Source organism: Prunus mume, linkage group LG4, assembly GCF_029339155.1.
Source record: "Prunus mume cultivar Tortuosa linkage group LG4, ASM2933915v1, whole genome shotgun sequence".
NCBI classification, from domain to species: Eukaryota; Viridiplantae; Streptophyta; class Magnoliopsida; order Rosales; family Rosaceae; genus Prunus; species Prunus mume.
In genome coordinates, this window is record NC_142701.1 from 22,660,461 (window position 1) to 22,683,175 (window position 22,715).

Genomic DNA, 22,715 nt, shown 5'->3' on the forward strand with positions numbered 1-22,715 from the left:
AAAAGATGAACCATGAACCGACCGACATATTGCGGTATACCGCAGTTTTCGATATACTGCAATTGTCGATATGGAGAACAACATAACATTACAGAACTTTCTATCAACAAAAAAAGAGTCTACTCATGCTTAAAAATATACTAATGAAATAAGCAGAACTTTCTATCATTTGCAATGATTCTTTAACTCATATATGAAGAGAATGAAGTTTATTATTTGAAAAATAAACTAATACAATCCTAGCTTACTTTTCTTGCAAGTGATGCTGCACAATTCAAGGCCTGCAAGTTTGTAATGAAACTCTGTTGTTGCAATTGAGAAACATAACTATCCATTGCTCTGCAGCATGCTGTCTGATTACTTATCCCATTTGCACATTCTTTCACAACATTTGTCATGTTGGGGAAAACCACAGGACAAACTGAACCATATGAGAAAGCAACATTGAAGATCTATATAAGTCAACATAGGATTGATAATTCCGGATAAATCGGTCCTTAACCTAACAATGGAATGACATGTCTACTAAATGTAAGTAAGCATTTCATAGTGGTTGTCATATTTTCTTTCGAATACTCAACCACGTACAAGAGACTTATTTTTCTTTCCTTTTCCTATTTTTGTGCTGAACTTTATTCACTTTGGAATTTGAAAGTCCTCTTAGAACCTTATTCGCAGAAGAAGGATCGAGGTTACTGGCCAGCCATCGCAGGACAATATTCTTACAATCATCAATCCAATAGATTGGCCCCTTTCGAATTTAGCATACCAATCACGGCAATTGTTCTAGCGGCATCTAATATGGCATTCTGGCAAACAGGATCAACTTTTTCTGCAAGCTGCAAGTTGTTTTGAAGAATCCCCAGTGCTCTCAAACATATCAAACTGTATAACATTGCTCCGAACTAATTACAGTATGCCAAGTGGCGTATTATGTTTGGTGAGGATAGCAAAACAGTGATATCCCATTTCTCGGCTGGCTGACTAGCTTTTATGTACAAATATGTGAGAAAGATGCATGGAGAGCTATAGGAAATAGCCATCCATTATTTCATGGAAGATAATAAAATAATTCAGAACTCTTCTGTGTTGAAGAATATAAGTCCCACTTGACTAAATAAAATCAAAATATAAGAAACTTGACTAAATAAAATGCAAAATATAATGAATAGTTCGCTGACTCACTATACCGAGGCGGGCTTTAGAAAAATGAGAAACTACTTCATTCGAAAAATCATAAACTTAATTATAAGGGCATTTTAGTCTAAATTTGAGATTAAACTCACTTAATTCAATATTTTCACATCAAACCAAATTCATAAAATACTCAATAAAGTCACACAACTTAATAAGATTTTCCACAAAATAATAAAACAAAGTATTATTTTTGAGGTTATTACATAATTAGACCATAATACGTTTTAAGAAATAATTTAAAAATAATAAGTATCAAAAGATATTTTTTAAAGGATGGTATAAATAAATATGTAAATGTTTGGTGATGTGTTCAAGAAAAACATGATTATATTTGGTGGTAGTAGTACGATTATGTTTCGTGATATGATTATATTTAGTGATATGATATATTGTTCATCTTATATATATATATATATATAATTGTTGTATTAATAATTGACACAAATTAATGTGCTAATCATCCAATTATAAACATGTGGTGGGAGGGCGTGTTGAAGAATATAAGTCCCACATCAAAACTTCACTAAATAAAATACAAAATATAATGAATGGTAACTATTAATAATATCGAGGCCTTTTGTAATAAAATACCACATCTACTGGGCTTTGTAGGTGATTAAGTTGGGGACAATATCGATGTTGTTAGTAGTGAGCCATTGACCCGTCTCTCTGAAATTTAACATTCTACAATACATTGTTTAACTAACTAATCTTCAATCTGACCACACAAGAGCTCAACCCAAAATGAGTTTCCACTCCACACCACATGAAAATGCTCGAGTTGCTGTCCATAACTGCTTTCTTATTTCAGTTGCTCCTTCACCTCCTCCCACTTATTCAACCTTTTAGCTGCTTCTTCCACCTGCAATTCAATTGAAAATTTCATTTCAATATTAATAAAAATATAGTGAAACTTAAATAACCTAAGATCCCTTATGATATCAATAGCTCGTTTTTAAATAGTAGATTACCTCTTTCTTCCAATCGGTCCGATAGGTCACCCATATTAGAATGACTGTTTGCATCAAGGTGCCAGCCATCATCCCCAACCATATTCCCTGTGAAAATATCAAGCTGTTATTAGTTGATCACGTAATGCTACAAGTGATGTTAATTAATTAACAATCGCGTCATGCGATTAGCTTAATGATCAGAAAATACGGCCCTAGGTCTCCAATATAGTTGAATCTAATCCAAGTATACCTTAGCACCATATTTGAAGTAAAATCCTAGAAGCACACCAAATGGTACTCCAACCAAGTAATAGCACCCCACATTCACATACGCAACAAAAGCTTGCCATCCACACCCAACAGCAACACCTAATATGATCATAATAATACAACACTAATTAGCCGATTTCACTTAACCAACACAATGATTTACATTTAATTACAATTAACATATAGTTACCTGACAAGATTGGCTGGATGCCATTAAGGAGGAGGGTGAGGGCAAGAAATGGGCAGAGATCAGATACAGCAGCAGCCACAGCTTCACCCTCTGTGAAGGCATAGCTTATAATATCTCGCCATATTAGAACAATTATTGCAGCCACAATTGAGATGAGGAAAGAGACTGTGGTCACCACCACCACAGAAAATGCTGTAGACTTTGGATTTCCAGCTCCAAGCTCATTGCTAACTCTCACACTACTTGCAGTCAATTATCAACAGTTAAAATAAAATACAACAGTTCTAATTTTTCTAATTAGTTATGTGACATGTTCGTATAAATTTGAAACTGACCTTGCAGCTGCATTTAACCCAACTGAGATCATGAAGACCCACCCAGATATTGTTGTGCTGCAATCAATTTTCAGCAACCCATGTATCAAATTTAAGTTGATGAATTGAAAAAACAAACGAATCAAACAAAACACAAACTCAACAAAATACAATCACATTTTTCTAGTGCCTTTCTGTACTAAATTAATTGCAGATTGTTTTATTTTATTTTTTTGGTTTCATGAATCATACCAACTATTGTACGAAAGACAGACAAAGGTCTCTGTGCAGATCATGAAATGCCCCTACAACCACATGATTACACTTCCCAAATTCCTCTTAGAGGATATTGTTGGTAAGTATGGTCAAAATAACTAGATTTATTTGGTAACCAATACATAAATATAAATATATTAATTGGTATCCAGACATTTGGTTGACCCACTATTCTCCTTTAATTGATTAGCAATAAAATAAAATAATACAAGCGCACGTCAATTGCATACAAAACTAAAAAAGAAGAAGGAAAAATTGGTTACCAGATTGAGAGAGAGTCCAAAGCCAACTCAGGGTTTGGCAGCAACCCAGCAAGCAAAACAGGGATCTGAAAGTACCAAGTCTCAAGGCAAAGCATCACAGCGGAAGCCACAGATAATTTGAAAAACCCTAGCAACCCACTAAAGGCCTGCCAACTAAACCCACTCCATGTGTTCTTGCACCTCTTACTCTTGACAATGTACACAAACTGCGCCAACACAGTGATCCACCATGAAAGGCTGAGCACCAATGCAGCACCCAGCAAGCCAAGCCCCATCTTGTACACCACAACCCAGCTGAGCACAAGGTGCAAAACTAGGGTTGATGCAGAGATATAGGCGCTTGGGGCCACTATGCTTTGAGCTTGCAGAAACTTTTGGATCGGGAAGTTGACAGCAAAGGAAAAGATTTGAGGGATCAGGCCATAGACGTAGATTGCAGCTGCAGATGCAATGCTTGGAGATTGGCCTAGAAGGATCAAGATTGGTCTGTAGTAGATGTAGACGATGGTGAGGAGCACACCACCCAAAGTTAAGAGTATGGTTGAACTTTGTAGATATATCCCTAGCATTTCATACTTGTGGGCACCATATGCTTGCCCACAAAGTGTCTCCACCGCGCTCCCCATGCCTAACTGTTGGGAAATTAATTTAAAATGAGTAACATATATGTGCGTTAATGCTAAAGTCACTAAATTTATATTACTAATTTTGTTCACCAAATGATATGACATTGTTGATAAACATTACGTACTAAGAGTCCATAGGAGAAAATTAGGATGCCATTGTTGCCGAGGGAGGCAGCGGCCAGCTCAAGATTACCAAGGTGGCCTGCGAAAATTTGGGTGGACATGCTCATGACATAGTTGATCATGTAAACGATGACGGCCGGCGCAGCGAGGTAGAAAAGGAGCTTGGACTCAATCCATAGAGCCGGTTTAAGACGCTCCAAAAATGGCCTGTCTGTGTCAGAAAGCACTCTTTCAAGCTCGTTGCTTGAGTGGAGATCATGATCATGATCATGCTCATGCTCATCATGTTTTGTGGTTAGGGTGGGAGGTCGTGGATAGGATTGTAGCAGAGGCTGGTGGATGTCATTTAGGGAAGAAGCCATTTGTGTTTTGAAGTTTGGGGAATTTGGTGTGAGGGGATTTTGTGGTCACTACAAAAGAAAAAATGGCAATATATAGTCACCATTATTTGGTGATATTTGGTGACTAATGCGGGGATGACTAAAGAGTGGAGCAGATTAAGTATGATGGGGGGAAGAGTTTAAATAGGAAGGAGGGTTATGGGGCGTGTGACAAATATGGAAAGATTTAAAATAGGAGAGAAGTTGGCTATACTATTGTAGCATTCTATAATTTCTCTAAGGGAAGGGGAATGAAAATTGAAAAAAAAAAAAGGAGAGCTGCGCGGATGTTTCCCATTTTGTGTGAACCAACATTCAATTCATATGCACAACACTGTGAACCAACATTCATTTTAGAATGCGAACATTGCTCAAAATTAATTGACAATGAATGAAGATGCCTAAGACATTTTTACTAGCTTCCTTTTCTATAAGAATAATAGGAGACATATAAATTTCATTTATATGTAATAAGATTTCTGACAAGTATTTTTATCATCTTCGTGTTGACGTTGAGTCCTTGGCAATGGCATTACATCTTAAATAATTAATTTTTGTGACAATTATTCATTTGGTCATTACTGACCTTTTTTCTTGTACTTATCCCATTTGCACATTCTTTCACAGCACATGTCATGTCGGGGAAAACCACAGGACACTGACCTGAACCATATATATGAGAAAACAACATTGAAGATCTATAAGTCAACATGGGGTTGATAATTCAGGATAAATCGGTCCTTAACCTAACAATGGAATGACATGTCTACTGGATGTAAGCAAGCATTTCATAGTGGTTATCATATTCTTTTGAATACTCAACGACGTACAAGAGACTTATTTTTCTTTCCTTTTCCTATTTTTTGCTCACCTTTGTTTACTTTGCAATTTGAAAGTCCTCTAAGAACCTTATTCGCAGAAGAAAGATCAAGCTTGCTGGCCAGCCATCGCAGGACAATATTTTTACAATCATCAATCCTAGCTGAGTGTTCAGGCAATAGATTGACGCCTTTCGAATTCGGCATACCAATTGGGGCAATTGTTCAAGCAGCATCTAAAATGGCATTCTGGCAAACTTGGTCACAACACTCATTGACAGGATCAACTTTTCTGCAAGCGCCAAGTAGTTTTGAATAATCCACAGTGCTCTCAAACGTATCAACCTCTATAACAGGACGAGAAGCTCCAGTGAGGTTTTTTGGTACATTACATTATTGCATAAAATCGCAGCTGTTACCGTTCTTTTGTATGAAAACATAGAGACACATGTTGGACTTGTAAATGTCAAGTCCTTTCCAAATCTCAGATTTACAACGGGCTCGTATAAAAAGGTATGTAAAAGCTGTTGTCACATGACTAAAAAAGAAAGAAAGAACCTTTGCTGCCAACTTCAAAGGAGCATCTTCAGAACCAGTAAGGAAGAAAAGATCGAAAGGAAGATCAAATCCTCATTGATAAGACCTGCAATGCATCAACAAGTACTGTGACTGGAGGACGTCTTGCAAGCATGCTAAGCTACTAAAAAGAAACAAAAACAAAAAACAAAAAACTTCCCCGTGTCTGAGAGGACAAGTTTGGTACCAAAAGATAAAAGCAACACAAAACTAGGTGGTTTCTTCTTTTTTTTGGTCCAGAGGTCTTTCAACTTTTTGCATCATCGTTCCTTTTCATACCCTCGAAATGTTACTGTTAATCGCCTGTGTGACTAAGTTTCTCAGTCATGTATCATTATGAACTTGGTTCAATTGTATACATATGTTATCAATACCAAAAGCAGTTAGCATGATCGTCTTCAGTATGAAATGAACTAGGAAGTTAAACAGGTTTCACATCATTCAATTTTCCAAATAAATGCAACCCAATAGAATTCAAGAAAGTAGAAATGTTGTTCTCCATACAAAGGATCTACTTCAAGATTTGGAGGAAGATGTGTGTTCTATCTCACAATAAGAGAAATTTGGTTCATTTGAACATAGCAAAGTAGATCAAAGTTGCTTACCACTTTGTGCAGATGTTGCTTTGGGTACTGCTGGAAGTTTGGTTGCTGTAATCCCATAAAAAAAACACCATAAAAAACATGGCTGGAAAATAAACCTTAAGGATTCTAAAAACAAAATTCAGTAGACAAAGTAAAGTTAAACATGTCTAGCTTACTTTTCTTGCAAGATGATGGATGTTCAGAAGAGGAAGAGGGCCATGGAGCCGCAATGTTGTCATTAAGATCACAAATGAAGCTGATTCCCGAAGTTATATCATAAGTTGCATCTGAAGGCAAGCTTGGCAGAAGGCAGCCATATTCTAATCATATATGAATGGAATAGACAAAAATTTAGATCAAAGAACAGAGCGGAAAGAATAGAAAGAACAAAAGAAAAGGATTTCTTAAGGGAATCTATAAATACAAAACTCTAAGAGTAATAATATTTTCAAGAAATAAGTCTGTTGGTAGAGAATCGATTAGCAGATTCATTGAGGATTAAACACCCAAATCCTTGTTTTAATTAATAACAACAGAATAAAAAGACTTGATGATAGTAGAAACTGAATATACTTAGCCTGATATACCTTCCCTTTTGTTAAGTCCTAAAATTCTATGCAGAAAATTCAAAAAGCCATCATTTATCATCATATGGTAGGAGAACAGGGGAACTAATTAAAGGAGATAGCAACTAATTTAATAATTAAAGTCTATCCAATAAATAAGGGAGAAAATTATGGTAAAACTGCAAATTATCAATCAACAGAGTTGAAGTGAAGTGAAAATCATAGTAAAAACAATTGAAAGTGGCTAATTGTCTGTTTAAGAATTAAGCATTACCTTGTGATCCAACTGACGCCGCCAATGATTAAAATCCACCACCACGGATAATAAATCAAAAAATAATACACTAATCAGTACTCAATTTTCTGAAAAAAGAAAAAATTGCAATAGGATTATAGACTTATAGCAGTCATTTATTTAACCTGATATAACAAAACTGACCTTGAAGAGAGAAGTCTTTTAGATTTATATGACAAAGATTATAAACATTGTTGGATACATTAGCTTTCTGCAACTTCACTCCAAGTGATGCTGCACAATTCAAGGCCTGCAAGTTTGTAATGAAACTCTGTTGTTGCAACTGAGAAACATAACTATCCATTGCTTTGCAGCATGCTGTCTGATTACTTATCCCATTTGCACATTCTTTCACAACATTTGTCATGTTGGGGAAAACCAGAGGACAAACTGAACCATATGAGAAAACAATGGAGATCTATAAGTCAACATCGGATTGATAATTCCGGATAAATCTGTCCTTAACCTAACAATGGAATGACATGTCTACTGGATGTAAGTACTAATTTCATAGTGGTTGTCATATTCTTTCAAATACTCAACGAAGTACAAGAGACTTATTTTTCTTTTCTTTTCGTATTTTTGTGCTGACCTTTATTTACTTTGCAATTTGAAAGTCCTCTAAGAACCTTATTCGCAGAAGAAGGATCAAGGTTACTGGCCAGCCATCGCAGGACAATATTCTTACAATCATCAATCCTAGTTGAGTGTTCAGGCAATATATTGACCCCTTTTGAATTTGGCATACCAATCGCGGCAATTGTTCTAGCAGCATCTAATATGGCACTCTGGCAAACTTGGTCACAACACTCATTGACAAGATCAATTTTTCTGCAAGCGCCAAGTAGTTTTGAAGAATCCACAGTGCTTTCAAATGTATCAACCTCTATAACAGGACAAGAAGCTCCAGTGAGGGTTTCTGGTTCAATTGAGCATATCTTTTGAATATTCTCATTTGCTCCTTGACCCTCTAGGATCTTCTCAACATCTGAGAGGCAGTGCTTTGCATGGGTCACATTCAAAGCGAGCATCCTAGAGTATTTACTGGATTGCCCTATAAGAGTCGCTAAGGTGGCATCAAATTGAGGACAACAAACCACATCCGCCAACAAGGGTGCAAAGGAAGCCCAGCAGTCAGTTGCCGTTACACTCATCATATTTCCAGCCGCTGAAAAATTTAATGTACAAAGTCCTGAAATATACAAAGACCAATCAATCTAGGTTCTGTTCTCCGCATTTTCCATGACATAAAGTGTCCAGTTGTTAAGCATTTGCATGAAAGGCTTTGAAAGCATGTTAAGTGGAACTTTATCCATTTATTTTCCTCCTCACCCGTGACGATAAATTTCTGCATGAAGTGAACTGTTCAAAGTGTGCAATCAATTAGGATTACTAGAAGATATTACAATCAGAATTGGCCAATATCTCATGCTTTCAAGTTTCAACCTCTAATTGATGCATAAACTCCCCAGACTATCTTTTATGATAAGTTATCACAAGGTAATATACAACAAGTATTTGTGACACTAAAATGGAGTAATATGGCATGCCCTGGTACCTCACATACCTGATAATTTCGGGATGCTGTAATTTGTGAATGCCGTCAATGGTGAAGGGGCTAGTAAAGGAAGAAAAGGCTGAGGGTTTACACTGGATGAGATATCAGGAGCTATTGCTTCCGTATTCCTAACTGAACCGCCACGGGACTCATATACACCTGCACATGGGTAAACAGAACCAAACCATACTAAGTAGACAACACCAACTTAGTCATAGAGCAAACAAGACAGCCTTGTACTTGAGCAATCCTTCAAGTAAATGATATTTTCATGCCAAATTCCGAAGCCAAAAACTACAAGAAACCATGATATGAAAATGTACCCATCAACACCATAAACTTCATTCCCAACATACAGCTTATACACAATGACCCAACTAAAAATGTTCATAATGTAAATGAAAGAAAACAAACAAAAATGAAAAAGGAATGCCAATTGCTTGGTAGATAGAAGCAGTAAAATTTTCAAAATGGCAAGTACCAAATACCAATGCTGACAGTGAAGCAATAACAGGAAGTATGAAACTTTCAAAAATTTATATAAGTAATAATGAAACATTAAGCAATTAAACCAAAACCCAGCTGATAACTTCAATGAAATCACAAGAAAAAAAAATTTAGCAAGGCCAAGAGACAAAATGAAGAGGACAAAGATAAACTAAAACACTTACAGAGAAGCAAAAGTAGAGTAAGTGGAAGGGTTAGACTGAAAGAAACCCCTTGTCTCATTTTTGCAATCGTTCAGTGCCTACCAAGTAGAATGTGCTCAAATGAACAATGTGAAATGGAAGGCAAACACTGTAAAATTTCAAGGTTTAACATCTGATAGCAACATTCAGAGAATTTAGAGTCCAAACGAAAATGGGAATGGCAGAGAGCAGAGAGAGATGAAAGGCAATGTGAAGTGAAGTTCAGCGGCTGCAGCCCCCCTCTGTCTCTCTCTCTCTCCGCTCCCCTTCTCCCGGCACTTGCGCAGTTCACACGTGTGATAGAGGGAAGCACGTGTTACGGTAGAAGTCAGAGATGATCACGTGCCGAAGACCCAAGCCTTTAGAGCGGGCACGTGAGCGGTTGCTTGAGTATTTCAAGTTGTGTTGCGGTTTAGTGCGGCATGGCGGCTTTTGACCCGTCCGATGCCGGTCAGAAAAGAAGGAGAGGACCGTCGGATGCAAGCAATTTAGAGTATTTTATTTAGCTTAATATCACAAAATATCTCTAAGGTTTACGAAACTATCAGATTGCATTCTTATTTAATTTTTTGTTATTCGTAGTCCTTAAGATTAATATGTGTGATCACAAATGGTTAAGTTCAAAAACTCATTTAGTTTCTTGATGTGGCATATACATATATATCTTAAAACATCCCAGGTTAACGCACTTATCACAAATGGTCCTGCGAAATTTTTTTAATTTAAAATTCATAAAATTTTGATTTTCTTTTTTAAATTATTTAAAAATATATATTGTATTTTAAACACATGACACTATATTTTTGAAGATGTGGGCTTCACAAATATGCCACATCAACAAACTAATGAAGTTTTTTTTAAAAAAATAATTTAAAATTTAAAAAATTTAAAAATCATTTACAACCAAAATTTAACATTGAGGACCATTTTTAGGTTTTATGAATTTTAAATTATTTTATAAAAACTTCCATTAGTTTGTTGATGTGGCATATATATAGAGCCCACATCTTCAAAATATAGTGCCATGTGTATTCAAAATACAATATATATCTTTAAATAATTTTAAAAAGAAAACCAAAATTTTATGAATTTTAAATTACAAAATTACAAAATTTTGCATGGACCATTTGTGATAGGTGCGTGAACCTCAGGAATGTTTTGTGATATATATATATATATATATATATGTTACGTCAAGAAACTAACGGAGTTTTAGGAAACCTAACGGCAGGGACCATTTGTGATCACACATGCTAACCTTGAGGATCACGAATGACAAAAAAAAAAACATTAAGGATGCAATTTGATAATTTCGTAAATCTTAGGGACGTTTTGTGATAGTAAGCCATTTTCTTTTAACGTTGGTTTTATCAATAGTCACCCCAAACCAAAGTTCTTTACTAAAATGTGTTTAATTTGAAGTAAGCCCTTTTGACCAAAATAAGTAAAGTAAAAGTAGCCCTTAATAAATCAATAAACCAACTTTTTTTTAATTTTTCTGTTTTAACAAATTGATATTTTAAGTTGCTCTAATGTACGCGAAAAAGAATCAAACTCGGATACATAGAGGCAGACGCGGCATTGGCCAAACCTATCTTTCTTCATTCCAATTTTTTATATTTCCTTATTTTTCGGTGGTAGAATATTGGGATAAAATGTGAAGTAGAAGTAAGTGTCACATAGTCAAAGAAGAGCCATAAAACAAGTCCATATTTAAAATGGGTTTCTGATGCCTTTGTGAAAGGTGGTTTGTCTCCCATTATTATTGACAAAAATATGAATTCAATTTGAACACAAAGACCTGACGCCATGTGAAAGGATGCTTCTGAAGAGTAAAGCCACTCTGCTTTTAACGCGTAAGACCCCTCCCTCCTCCTCATATCTATTATTTCAAGTTTAAATTTCAACGACCCTGAAATCATGGCATATACGTAATGCAAATGCACATGATATGCAGTGAACCCCACCTCTCCCATGCAAAGCATCTCACGATCACGTGCAGCCAACCCCACCCCCACCACCCTTTGCTAGCTAAGCTATTTGAGTTACGTCCGCATCTAACTTGAGTAAAGTTGTCTCGTCATACTCATAAATTATTACATAAAAATTCCATGTCAGAGTGTGAATTTGAATTATACACATTCAGACAATAACCTACCAACCCGACTATTGATCCAAATTTCCCAATCTGACATGTCATTAAGCGGATTAATGATCTAGATTCACAGTCTCTCGATAGAATATTTTTCGAATATATGTTATTAATTGTTTGTATTTTGACTTGTGTTGTATTTTACCTGCTGGTTTAGTAGTATGATCTTTCCAAGCAACCATCAAGTCTGTTCTCTGTGCGTCATCATTATAACAGCTATATAAGCAAAAGAAAAAGCCAGTTCATCATCAATTCCAATTATAAAAACTAGTGTTGGACACTTTAATTCGTTAGATGAACTTGGTGTACATGGTTGGAGGGGTTGCTACATTATTATTATATATGCTTAATTTTGTAATCGAAAGTAGTTAAAAGTTGGTGGAAGCAAAATTTGCAGGTGAAGACCTATACCTATCAAGCATTTATTTTGGTCTCTCTTCCAATTAATTTGCATGTGTACATCTATCTTACGTGTTCCCGAATTCAATACGATCGGTTCATACAAAGGATCATAATCATAATCAGATCAAATCAACGTCATCGAAGTAGCTAGCTAGATATAAGATTAGGAATAAACAGCAATGATCTGAGCTGGAATATACACCAACTTAATTTTGTTGCATACTTTAATTTCTGATGGATGCTCTCTTGGAGGTATGCATATTTGCATAGAATCCAACAAATATGTAGAAACAGACCTACCCATTACCATTAACAAGAAATTTTTAATTAAAACATCATCTGGTGTCATCTACAGTGGCTTTGCCTCATGTTTAGCAGTGATTAGAGGAACTTAATTTAAGTTTAAGCTATGATAAGTTATATCTTGGACTGATATTGGAAGGAATCTTAATCTAATACAAGTATCAAAGCAGATACTTATGGCTTTCGATATAAACGCATTAATTAATTACTACTGTGGTTTGGTTGACTAATATTTAAAAATTAAATTAAATTAAATTGAGCTTAACAAACGGTTACGTTAAGATAACATAAAATCACATAAAACAAGGAGATACTGGTAATATGAGAATGCTTAATTTATTTGGTCTCAAGCAATGATTAAACTGTTAAGTCCTCTTTGTCCTTTGAAATACCCGGCGCAACAAACGCTGCTTCATGTGCTTTCTCTGCTCCCAAACTCTCTCTATATATAATATAGTTATGCTTCACTTTGTCACTCTCTCTCTCTCTCTCTCTCTCTCTCTCTCTCTCTCATATATTCTCTCTGTGTCAAGAACTTTTCTTGTTTTTTCTCTCTTTCTGATATCTCATAAATGGGGAATTGCTTGAGAAGAAGTAATAACAAGGTTTCAGCACAAGATCATGAGAAGCATGAGGAAGCCAAAACCCTAGAAGCCAAAAAGACAGCACCAATGCCATTGCTATCCAATCTGAAGCTAAAGAGGAAGTCTGTGAGGTTTGATTTGCAAGAAGATGAAGATAGCGGTAGAGGAAATCTTGTTTCTGGTGAATCTACTAAAAATGGGGTGGTGAGAATTAGACTGGTGGTGACTCAGGAGGAGTTGAAACAACTTCTGGATTACAAGAAAGATTCAAACCATTCTTCTTTGGAGAAATTGTTGAGTGCAGTGAGGAACAGAGGAACAAGGGTTTCTGAGATTGGAACAAGCAATGATGAAAGCACAGGTAGTGGCTGGAGCCCAACTTTAGAGAGCATTCCAGAGGACCAAGATTGATCATTTTGTAATTCTCTCTCTAGCTATTTTTCATTAATTGTAGAAGTAGAAAGTTGTTGATTATATTTGGCATCAAAAACCATGTCATGATCAAATATTGTACGATATTGTTGAGTTAATATTAACGTAAGTATATATGTGATGTTGAGAACTTCTTTTTTGGGTCGATTTTGATGTTTGGAACTTTTTAAATAGGGGTGTGGTGCATTCGTTTCAATTTTCCATGAGCCTTCCTAACGAGAGCTCGTGACTAAAGAGACAATTTGATATACATATATGTACAGTCCATTAAGGAATTCTTCAAATAATTTTATTTGATGATCACTCTAATTTTATATTATGTATAGTACCCTATGATTTTTTTTTTTCAATGATCCAAACTGTCTATTTTTCAAGTCTTCATATCATCCTTGCAAAAAATCAGGAAAATTAAAAATCATCAAGGACAAACAATAACAACAATTTAATTAATACATCAATCCTGGAACAAACAAAATAGAAACACACCCAAAATCAACAGTCAACAATAACAACCTCCAATTTAATTAAATGGTCAAATTATGTTGGATTCAAGTGATTTTTTGTAGATATATTTTTGATAGAATAATTAAAAATTAAATGGTTCGGATTATTGAAATACAATACATGATGGGCAGTACACAGATGATTATTTGAGAAATCCCTCAGCTGTAGCTTTCTGTATTTATGTATATACAGTTTGGTTGAATTATAAATAATAAGGAAAACATGACCTAATTTTTCAAAGCTAAATATACAAGTATTTGAATTTCTGTTGGGTTTCGCTAATTGGCAAAGTTGTCAATTTGCCACACAGTATATGTATGATGATGTTTCTTTCTTGCATTTCTCGTTAAAAGCAATTCGTGCATGCGTGTTTCATATCAAGCCTAAAATTATTAGATAAAGTCGTGCCAGGCCAAATCTTTGATGTGAGGACGATTGGATGCACCTTTTTTATATGTTCAGATTGGCCATAATCAAGGGTTCAAAACCATTATAAAATGTTCATGTATAGTTACAAGTGCTGCTATTTTCATCATTCCTATCTTTTTTCCACATCCTCCCCCACCGTATCTCAAAAAATAATAATCCTCTTTTACCACCACATCATCAACAAAATACCGTCTCTATTAGGTTTGATTTAGTTGTTTGGCTTGAACGATATTGAAATTGAGTCCAAGTCAATTCTTATACGTCACACTCCGAGAATAGCAGAAAACATTGGGTTGGGGAGATTGAGAAGATGATGTTATCATTTTCCTTTTCCTTTTATTTTTCTATCGGAGTTCATAGAGAAGTCATTTAACCAAGTAAATATTTTGCCACTAATACATTCATTAAACAGTGGGTGTAAAAAGAAGTGGACAGGTGGCTGCAAATAGTCATTCACCGTGAAACTATCAAATTTAGCATATGCACAGTTGGATTGGAAACTGCACAAATTGGATTCACAAATTGTTGATAGAGATTGAGCATGCATGAACAAAACTCACATTGATTAGATCACTGTTCGAAAGACATAACACTGCCTATAATCATGGCACCTTGAAACCCCAAGGTATGGCAACAATTGGAAATAGTAAAAGATTATATTGCTCGAAACTATTTTGTGCCCTATTCAACGACCAACCAACATGCCTGCACAGCCTGGGCAGTGTTAAGATGATGAATTTATCCAAAAATAAATACCTCTCTCCCCCGAAAATGGGACCTTTTTCCTATTATTTGGAACTTTATTTGCTCCCTCACATTTTACAATTAAAAACGCTTGCATGATGCGGATAGCAAGTCCTCTGAACAGCGAAGCTATGCAATTACTGCTTACTCAGGTTCCTGATCACATAATGAAGAATACCTCCGTGGTTGAAATAAGCCAATTCCACCTGAAAATGCAACCAAATCACATTATGAGCAACCTACAAAGAGATCTTTACTGAAAAACTTGTGCTGACAAAACCAGCATTGAACACCAAACAGAAAAAGAACAAAATAGTTTGCATCTATGGAGAAGCGGATAATTTTTTGCACAAAAAAAAAATACAGTATGCTTCAATTGTTTTTAGCATAAAATGCAATTATACAAAAGCAAATATAATACAAGGATGAACAAAGTAGTTAAGTACCTCAGTGTCAAAGCGTACAGTGCAGGTGAAAGATTTCCCATTGTCTGTAGTGACAGTCACATCTTGGCCGGGTTTTATCTCACTAATGCTGCTAGGGAGGTCAATGGTATAACGTTCATGACCAGTCAATCCTAGTGTATCAGCATCCTCGCCGGCCTTGAAACAAAGTGGAACAATACCCATCCCCACCAAATTACTACGATGGATTCTCTCGAAACTTTTAGCAATAACCGCTTTAACACCCTGTTGCATGCCAAAAGTTACTCAACCAGACGAGAAAAACCATAATGAAAACTTACAAACTCGTTCAAATCAAATGGCTGCATAAAAAAACTCACCAATAGCATTGGACCCTTGGCAGCCCAATCCCTAGAGCTTCCACTTCCATACTCAGCTCCAGCCAGTACAATGGTGTCATGCCCATCAGCCTTGTATCTCTGAAATGGAAATAGAGATTGATTTAAAAGATCTAGTGAAACTGGAGTTTAAACATTGTTATAAAGTATATTGTCGCATCTCAAAAATGACTAACTAGTGCCTCCAGTTCCCACAATGATCAGTACTGTAACCAAATTTATCAGAAAAACTAAAAGACGCCATTAGGCAAAAGCAAGAATTTTTGTTCTTGCTGAACTAAGGACAGTGAATTCACCAAGAAGTAGAAAATACTGAAAGCATGGTAACAAATAATGCGTTTCTACAGCAAAATAGAAAAATGGGCCACTTCATTCAAGAGTACAAGGAAAACAAAAATGGAAGTTTGTGCAAATAGTTGGTGAAAGTAAACTCACTGTTGCTGCATCAAACACATAGAGTTTCTCTCCTGTAGGAATGTGAACTGTTTTAGGGCCCACTTCTCCATTCAAAAGCTTGTTAACAATGCGGATATTGGCAAAGGTTCCCCTTGCCATGACTTCATCATTGCCACGACGACTACCGTAAGAGTTGAAGTCTTTGCGATCCACCCCACGCTCAAGAAGGTATTTTGCTGCAGGACTGTCCTTGTGGATGCTTCCTGCTGGGGAGATGTGATCTGTTGTAATACTGTCACCAAAATTCAACAGGCAGTACGCATCCTTCACTCCCTTTGCGCCAGGAGGATCCATAGTCATACCCTTGAAATATGGGGGCTCATGAATGTAGGTTGAATTAGGGTCCCAAGAGTACAGTTTGGAATCTGTAACTGATAGCTCATTCCACGTGGGGTTGCCCTTGGTAATAGACTCATAAGTGCTTTTGAACATGTCTGGCAACACGCTTGATTGTACTACCTACAAAGTATACACACTCACGAGTTCATTTCATATACTACTAAAGTTTCATTAGCAAAATATCACAAGAAATCCAAACTAATAAATATCCACCTCCGCAATCTCCTCAGTAGATGGCCAGATATCCCTGAAATAAACGCTCTTACCATCCTTCCCTGTTCCAATTGGCTCCTTATCAAAGTCAATGTCAACCTGAAAAATAAAATTTTAGCGTTAACTCATGTGGGTGATTGATTGGATCATAAAATGGATGCAAACAAATGACTGCGTACACACTGGCTAAAACATAATCAAAACTCACTCAAGCTATTTAAGGTGTTCATTATAGTAGTTCATGAAATGGGATAAAGAGAACAGGTAGCAAAAACTATTTCATAATGCTTCAAGACCCCAGCAATGTCTTATAAATATCTGTTGCTAAGAAAACAGTTAAAAAAGGCCAGCAAACCATTTTTTACAGTTCATAATGATGGATAGTGGGCTCCAAATTACAGGAATTTTAATAATTATTTGCTACCAGAATAAAGAGAGGTGCAGATACCATAGAAATTGAAATAAAATCGTTCCAGAGTATTCTCCTGACTCAATAGCATGAAAGAAAATTTGACAAAGTAATAAATAACTAGGAATATAAACTATATAGCTTGTGATCCCATATCCATTGTCCCTCTCATTACTTTCTTGGTATAAAATAGTTATTTAAAAAGAAAGTGTTATCACTTCTTCGGATAGGAAAAAACTGTAATCGTTAGGGAGCACACCGAGCACATAACAGAAATATAATAGACAACCCCATCAAAAGTAATTCATCTTTCCAAGCAAGTAAAATTATATACAATGGGTTTGGCTTAAGCAATGAATAAAGGGGATGAAGCAAGGAAGTTCTTGGAATAAACTAAGGTAGTTAACTAATGTCTATACATGAAGTTGAATCACTCAACCAGAAACTTAAGTCGCCTATATGATATAATAAATAAAGAATTGCACTATATAGTGAGTATGACATACTGTTCCAGCAAGGGCATAAGCAACCACTAAAGGAGGAGAGGCAAGGTAATTAGCTCTTGTCAATGGATGAACACGACCCTCAAAATTTCTGTTTCCAGAGAGCACAGCAGCTGCTACAATGTCTGCAACAGAAGGTGAGAGAATTTTAGATAGAAAAGCTAGAGATGAAGTAAAAACTAATTAAATGGGGCATCAGTTCTTGTCAAGGAAATGTTAATTCATGTAACAAGTGAATTTTCTTGAGTTAAACAAAACATATAACCTTTGTGCAAAGATAATGAACATTAATACTTCAACATTACCATTTTCTGATATAGCAGAAGCAACAGTTTCATCCAAGTCCCCTGAATTCCCAATGCATGTTGTGCACCCATATCCAACAATTTGAAAACCTTGTTGATCAAAATACTTTTGCAATCCACTGCATCAAGATTAAAATTCAATAAGTAACTTGTATCTATACATTGATAAATTTCATTCTCAAGAGACAGAAAATTACCTCTTGAGCAAATATTTTGTAACAACTCCAGAACCAGGGGCAAGACTAGTTTTCACCCATGGCTTAACCTGAGTCATTGGTTAATCAACATTCAATCATTACAAAGACAACGGGAGTTCTCTTGCACAATCCATATTGCAGACAAAAGAAAGAAAAAAAGAGCAGGTTCTTTATGAGAACTGTAAGCTTGCCTCACCTGTAGACCAAGTTCACTAGCCTTTTTCGCAACAAGGGCAGCTCCAAGCATGACACTAGGGTTTGATGTATTGGTGCAGCTTGTGATTGCAGCAATCACAACACTACCATGCTTAAGCTCTGCCGGCTGTCCATGGAATGAAAACTTTGCCACCTTGTCTTGCACCTCTTTTGGTATGGCAAATCCCTGCATTCAGTAAAACATTAGGAAGGATGGCACACGATAAACAGAATTGCAACTGTAGTGTCATCAAATAAAATTACATGAAAATAGAGCATGTTAAAACTACTAGTCTTTGCTCAAGTCCATCGGAAGTTTAAAATTTATGCTAGGATCAGCAACAATGGGAAATTTCTTTTCTCTTTAATGAGAAAGAAGCAACATTGGGAAAATTTTAAGGGAGTGCTGAGGTTAACAACTCACCTTGAACCCAACCTTGTTGTCAAGACATGCATGCCAATCAACTTTCATGTCTTTCAAAGGCACACGATCGTGAGGTCTGCCAAGAAGGCCAATTACACATGATTATGAGGAAAGAAATTATGAAACGAGTGCAAAATACACATTGAAGAATACAAACCTCTTAGGTCCAGACATACAGGGCTCGACTTCCGAAAGGTTCAATTCTAGGTATGATGAATACACTCTTTCTGACTGAGGCTGAAATAAAGGAATATTAATCAATAGATGCATCTCAAACCTGAAAGGTTGATTCTGATATTTAAAAATTGGGAGAAAAAATAAGGCGGCGGCTCCTACCTCATTATAGTCAACAAACAATTTATTTGCCCGGAGATAACTTTCAATCATTGACACCTATAATTTAATGAAGAGGTCACATATCTATTAAAAGAATAATACTTAGCAAACTAATTATTATTATCACTTGGTAAAGTACTCACAGTCTCATCACTTCTACCAGTCAATTTGAGATACTGTAAAGTAACATGGTCTACAGGGAAGAACCCCATGGTTGCACCATATTCAGGAGACATATTCGCAATAGTGGCCCTGTCAGCTAATGATAGCTCACCCATACCTTCCCCTGCAGACATACAAACATGAGACATCATATATAGCCACGACAGAGCAAATGCAATCATTACTTAAAAGTACACCTAATAAGAAATAAATTACCATAGAATTCAACAAACTTTCCAACAACTCCATGCTTCCTCAGTATTTGTGTGACAGTCAAAACCAAGTCAGTAGCAGTAACACCATTGTTTAATTTTCCAGATAACTTGAACCCAACAACTCCAGGCAACACCATGCTCATAGGCTGTGAATTTAAAAGAATAAAGTATTATATGAAAATTTGCAGTAAGAGTGTAAAACATGCATAGTTTTAGCATGCAAGTGTGCATTAAGGTGTATTGAACATCGCTTTATAAAATAAATATGCCTTCTCTGGTCCTTACATAGTTTTCAGGACTTTACATTACCTGGCCAAGCATAGTAGCTTCAGCTTCAATACCTCCAACTCCCCAGCCAGCAACTCCTAACCCATCAATCATGGTTGTGTGGGAATCAGTTCCAACCACGCTATCAGGGTAAAGTAAGCCATCAGTATTGAAAACAACCCGTCCAAGATATTCAAGATTAACCTGAAATTACAATATGTCAATTAACTTCAAACTAAATCCGTAAGAATTGATAATTCTACAGAGACTCAAGGGTTACATGGTTCAGTATATCTAGTTTTCAAATGATAAAAAAAAGATAACTACTTTACCTGATGAACAATGCCAGAACCAGGTGGAACAACAAGCATATTGTGGAAAGCATTGGACCCCCATTTAAGAAAAGCGAATCTCTCTCTGTTTCTCTGGAATTCAAGGTCCATATTGGCCTGCACAGCATTTGCTGATCCTGCAACGTCGACTTGAACTGAATGATCAATAACAAGATCAACAGGAACCTGCGTGAATGCAAAATATTATTTAAAAAAGAATACTAAGACAAATGAAAGAGTGACCCTGGCATGGTAAATTCAATAACATAGATTGTGAATCTCAGAATCAGAACTCCACATACCAAAGGATTGATCTTGTCAGAATCGCTCCCAAGTTTGTTCATAGCATCACGCATACAAGCAAGATCGACCACAGCTGGAACTCCCGTAAAGTCCTACAACAAAATCATATAAGCATTGGACAAGGAAGACAATGATGCCAATAACTTTTGTATACTAAATTCATGACCCTACAAAGGGTAAATGAACTCATGAATTACCTGCAATAGTACACGAGCAGGCTTGAAAGGAATTTCAACTTGCTTCGGGGCAGTCTTTTCCCAATCAATAATTTTCTCAACATCCTCCTTCTTGACTTGGAAATTGTCACAATTACGAATAGCAGATTCAAGAAGGATTCTGATGGAGTATGGTAACCTATCTGTTACACACATGCACAAGAGGATGTTATTAATCGTACGATTAACAAAAACATCGAAAAGGGATATCAGCCAGCTGAGTGCTAGAATATTACCGATCCTGGGGTCGTTCAGAGAGGGAAGGCTGTAGAATTTTCCAAACTCGCCACCTCCGGGCTTGGGAAGACTTGTTAAATTTGCCTTGAAAGGGTTTTCAGAAGCTGAAACCACATAGAGGAACAGGCAAAACACAAATTAAGTCTCTAAAACTACTTTCTAAATTATTATTTTTAAATTAAATTAATGGCCAGGAATTTCTGTGTCTATTTCAAAATTTGATCCAACGACACCAGTGTCCCATTCAATCAATAAGACTAATTCTAAATGAATAAAAACACGAAAATTATATCAAATTTACTAGGATTTCCGAATCATTTTCTCAGAAGCCAAACAGGTTCATTATGCAACTACTGAGCAAAAGCAGCTCAGCTGGGAAAGAGTTGAAAACAGCAAAAGCCAATCCAGATTTTCAAAAACAAGCAAGTAATCAACACGAATCAGATCAAAAATAAAATAGCGATGAACAATCCAAAAACCGAAACTCCGAGAAATACGGAATGAGATGAGACGGTACCCATGGAAGCGATCTTGCGCTGGAACTGTTCGATTACGGGAGCGATGGCTCTGATCTGAGACCGAAGCGTGTAGGGGGAGCGCCAATGGACACCGCCGTGGCTCCAGCGAGAGAAAGAGCGAACCGCAGAGGAGGAGCTGAGGAAGCGGTGAGAGGCGAAGTGATGGTGAGAAGGCTTGAGCGGCGAACCAGCGAAGGTTCTGGAGATAGGAGACGAGGAAGAAGAAGACGAGAAAAGGCGAGCCCTAGAAGCTCTGAGAAGCGAGGAGGCAGATGAAGAGGCTGTGTTTATATACATGGCGACGATCACGCATTCATAGACAAAAAGGCAGAGAGCAGAAAATGGGATAAGGATTTGATCAAGAGAGAGAGAGACAGAGAGTGATGATGATGATGAGATACAAACAAAGGAGATATGGAGGATGAAGGAACAGTCGTAAGACTGTTTCTGCGAGGGTGAGGAAGAGGAGGAGGAGGCGTGTGGAGAGCAAATGAAACCTAGGGCTGCGTGCCGCTTCTAGATGTAGTAATAAGACTGACTGGCTGGGCTGGAGACCTGGAGAGTAGGAATAGGAGAGGGTTCTATGAGGTGGGTGATACAAGCGCATTTCATTGTGCTACTATCCAATCAAATATTTCCACGTCATCATTCATCAACAAAATAATGCTACGGACAGTAGTCCACGTGTAAGTTTCAGACTCCCCAATTGTTGATGCAGATGATTCAACGAATCATCAACGTCAGAACAACTCTCAATCCTGTGTAGGCGACTGTCTTAACTTTGCTCATAAATAATTTATTTTCTAAATATAAACCGAATGTGTATTTATTTTTAAATATTTATATTTTTTTATAAGAAAATCAACTGACTACAAACGCACGCAAACAGCTCCAGTCAAGTGGAAAATGATCTTAATTTGTAGACTAGTGATTTCAAGTTCGAATCTCATTCTTTCATTGTTTTTTTTTAATATAAGAAAATGGAGATTTGAACTTAGACATAAAGAAGACAAACTCATTACCCTAACTAACTGGCATAACTCACATTTACCTCACTCT

At 36.5% G+C, this 22,715-nt stretch overlaps 4 protein-coding genes across 9 annotated transcripts; 1 reads left to right on the forward strand and 3 right to left on the reverse strand.

The window, feature by feature from the left end:
• Window positions 1–1,739: 1,739 nt before the first annotated feature.
• LOC103329444 (protein DETOXIFICATION 40-like) lies at window positions 1,740–5,617 on the reverse strand. Of its 3 annotated transcripts, none has more exons than XM_089049978.1 (9): window positions 5,464–5,528; window positions 5,179–5,255; window positions 4,215–4,926; window positions 3,464–4,095; window positions 2,946–3,002; window positions 2,611–2,849; window positions 2,401–2,519; window positions 2,169–2,255; window positions 1,740–2,059 (listed from the first exon to the last, which is right to left on the reverse strand). In XM_089049978.1, exons 3-9 carry the CDS (start codon window positions 4,572–4,574, stop codon window positions 2,000–2,002), a joined length of 1,554 nt encoding a protein of 517 aa, XP_088906104.1. In that variant the 5' UTR covers window positions 4,575–4,926; window positions 5,179–5,255; window positions 5,464–5,528; the 3' UTR covers window positions 1,740–1,999. The 3 variants fall into 3 exon arrangements, with proteins under 3 accessions (XP_088906104.1, XP_008230142.2, XP_088906105.1); XM_008231920.3 differs by having other exon boundaries at window positions 4,215–4,423; window positions 5,464–5,514; XM_089049979.1 differs by lacking the exon at window positions 4,215–4,926 and having other exon boundaries at window positions 5,464–5,617.
• On the reverse strand, window positions 5,268–9,981 carry LOC103329386 (putative GPI-anchored protein At1g61900). 4 transcript variants are annotated; one of them, XM_008231848.2, is made up of 9 exons: window positions 9,661–9,981; window positions 8,999–9,148; window positions 8,024–8,623; window positions 7,576–7,821; window positions 7,411–7,422; window positions 6,747–6,890; window positions 6,592–6,636; window positions 5,969–6,053; window positions 5,268–5,702 (listed from the first exon to the last, which is right to left on the reverse strand). In XM_008231848.2, exons 1-8 carry the CDS (start codon window positions 9,716–9,718, stop codon window positions 5,983–5,985), a joined length of 1,326 nt encoding a protein of 441 aa, XP_008230070.2. In that variant the 5' UTR covers window positions 9,719–9,981; the 3' UTR covers window positions 5,268–5,702; window positions 5,969–5,982. The 4 variants fall into 4 exon arrangements, with proteins under 4 accessions (XP_008230070.2, XP_008230069.2, XP_008230068.2 ...); XM_008231847.2 differs by lacking the exon at window positions 5,268–5,702 and adding an exon at window positions 5,720–5,757; XM_008231846.2 differs by lacking the exon at window positions 5,268–5,702 and having other exon boundaries at window positions 5,720–6,053; window positions 9,661–9,980.
• Window positions 9,982–12,975: 2,994 nt separating this feature from the next.
• Window positions 12,976–13,685, forward strand: LOC103329443 (uncharacterized). Its single transcript, XM_008231918.2, has one exon. The coding sequence runs from the start codon at window positions 13,108–13,110 to the stop codon at window positions 13,528–13,530; it is 423 nt and encodes a 140-aa protein (XP_008230140.2). The 5' UTR covers window positions 12,976–13,107; the 3' UTR covers window positions 13,531–13,685.
• Window positions 13,686–15,026: 1,341 nt separating this feature from the next.
• LOC103329384 (aconitate hydratase, cytoplasmic) lies at window positions 15,027–22,205 on the reverse strand. The gene is made up of 20 exons (XM_089049981.1): window positions 21,656–22,205; window positions 21,138–21,242; window positions 20,884–21,044; window positions 20,686–20,778; window positions 20,384–20,569; window positions 20,094–20,255; window positions 19,786–19,930; window positions 19,551–19,693; window positions 19,408–19,464; window positions 19,229–19,308; window positions 19,072–19,147; window positions 18,649–18,834; window positions 18,453–18,520; window positions 18,256–18,374; window positions 17,954–18,075; window positions 17,039–17,137; window positions 16,466–16,945; window positions 16,013–16,111; window positions 15,675–15,917; window positions 15,027–15,434 (listed from the first exon to the last, which is right to left on the reverse strand). Exons 1-20 carry the CDS (start codon window positions 21,951–21,953, stop codon window positions 15,366–15,368), a joined length of 2,991 nt encoding a protein of 996 aa, XP_088906107.1. The 5' UTR covers window positions 21,954–22,205; the 3' UTR covers window positions 15,027–15,365.
• Window positions 22,206–22,715: the final 510 nt, after the last annotated feature.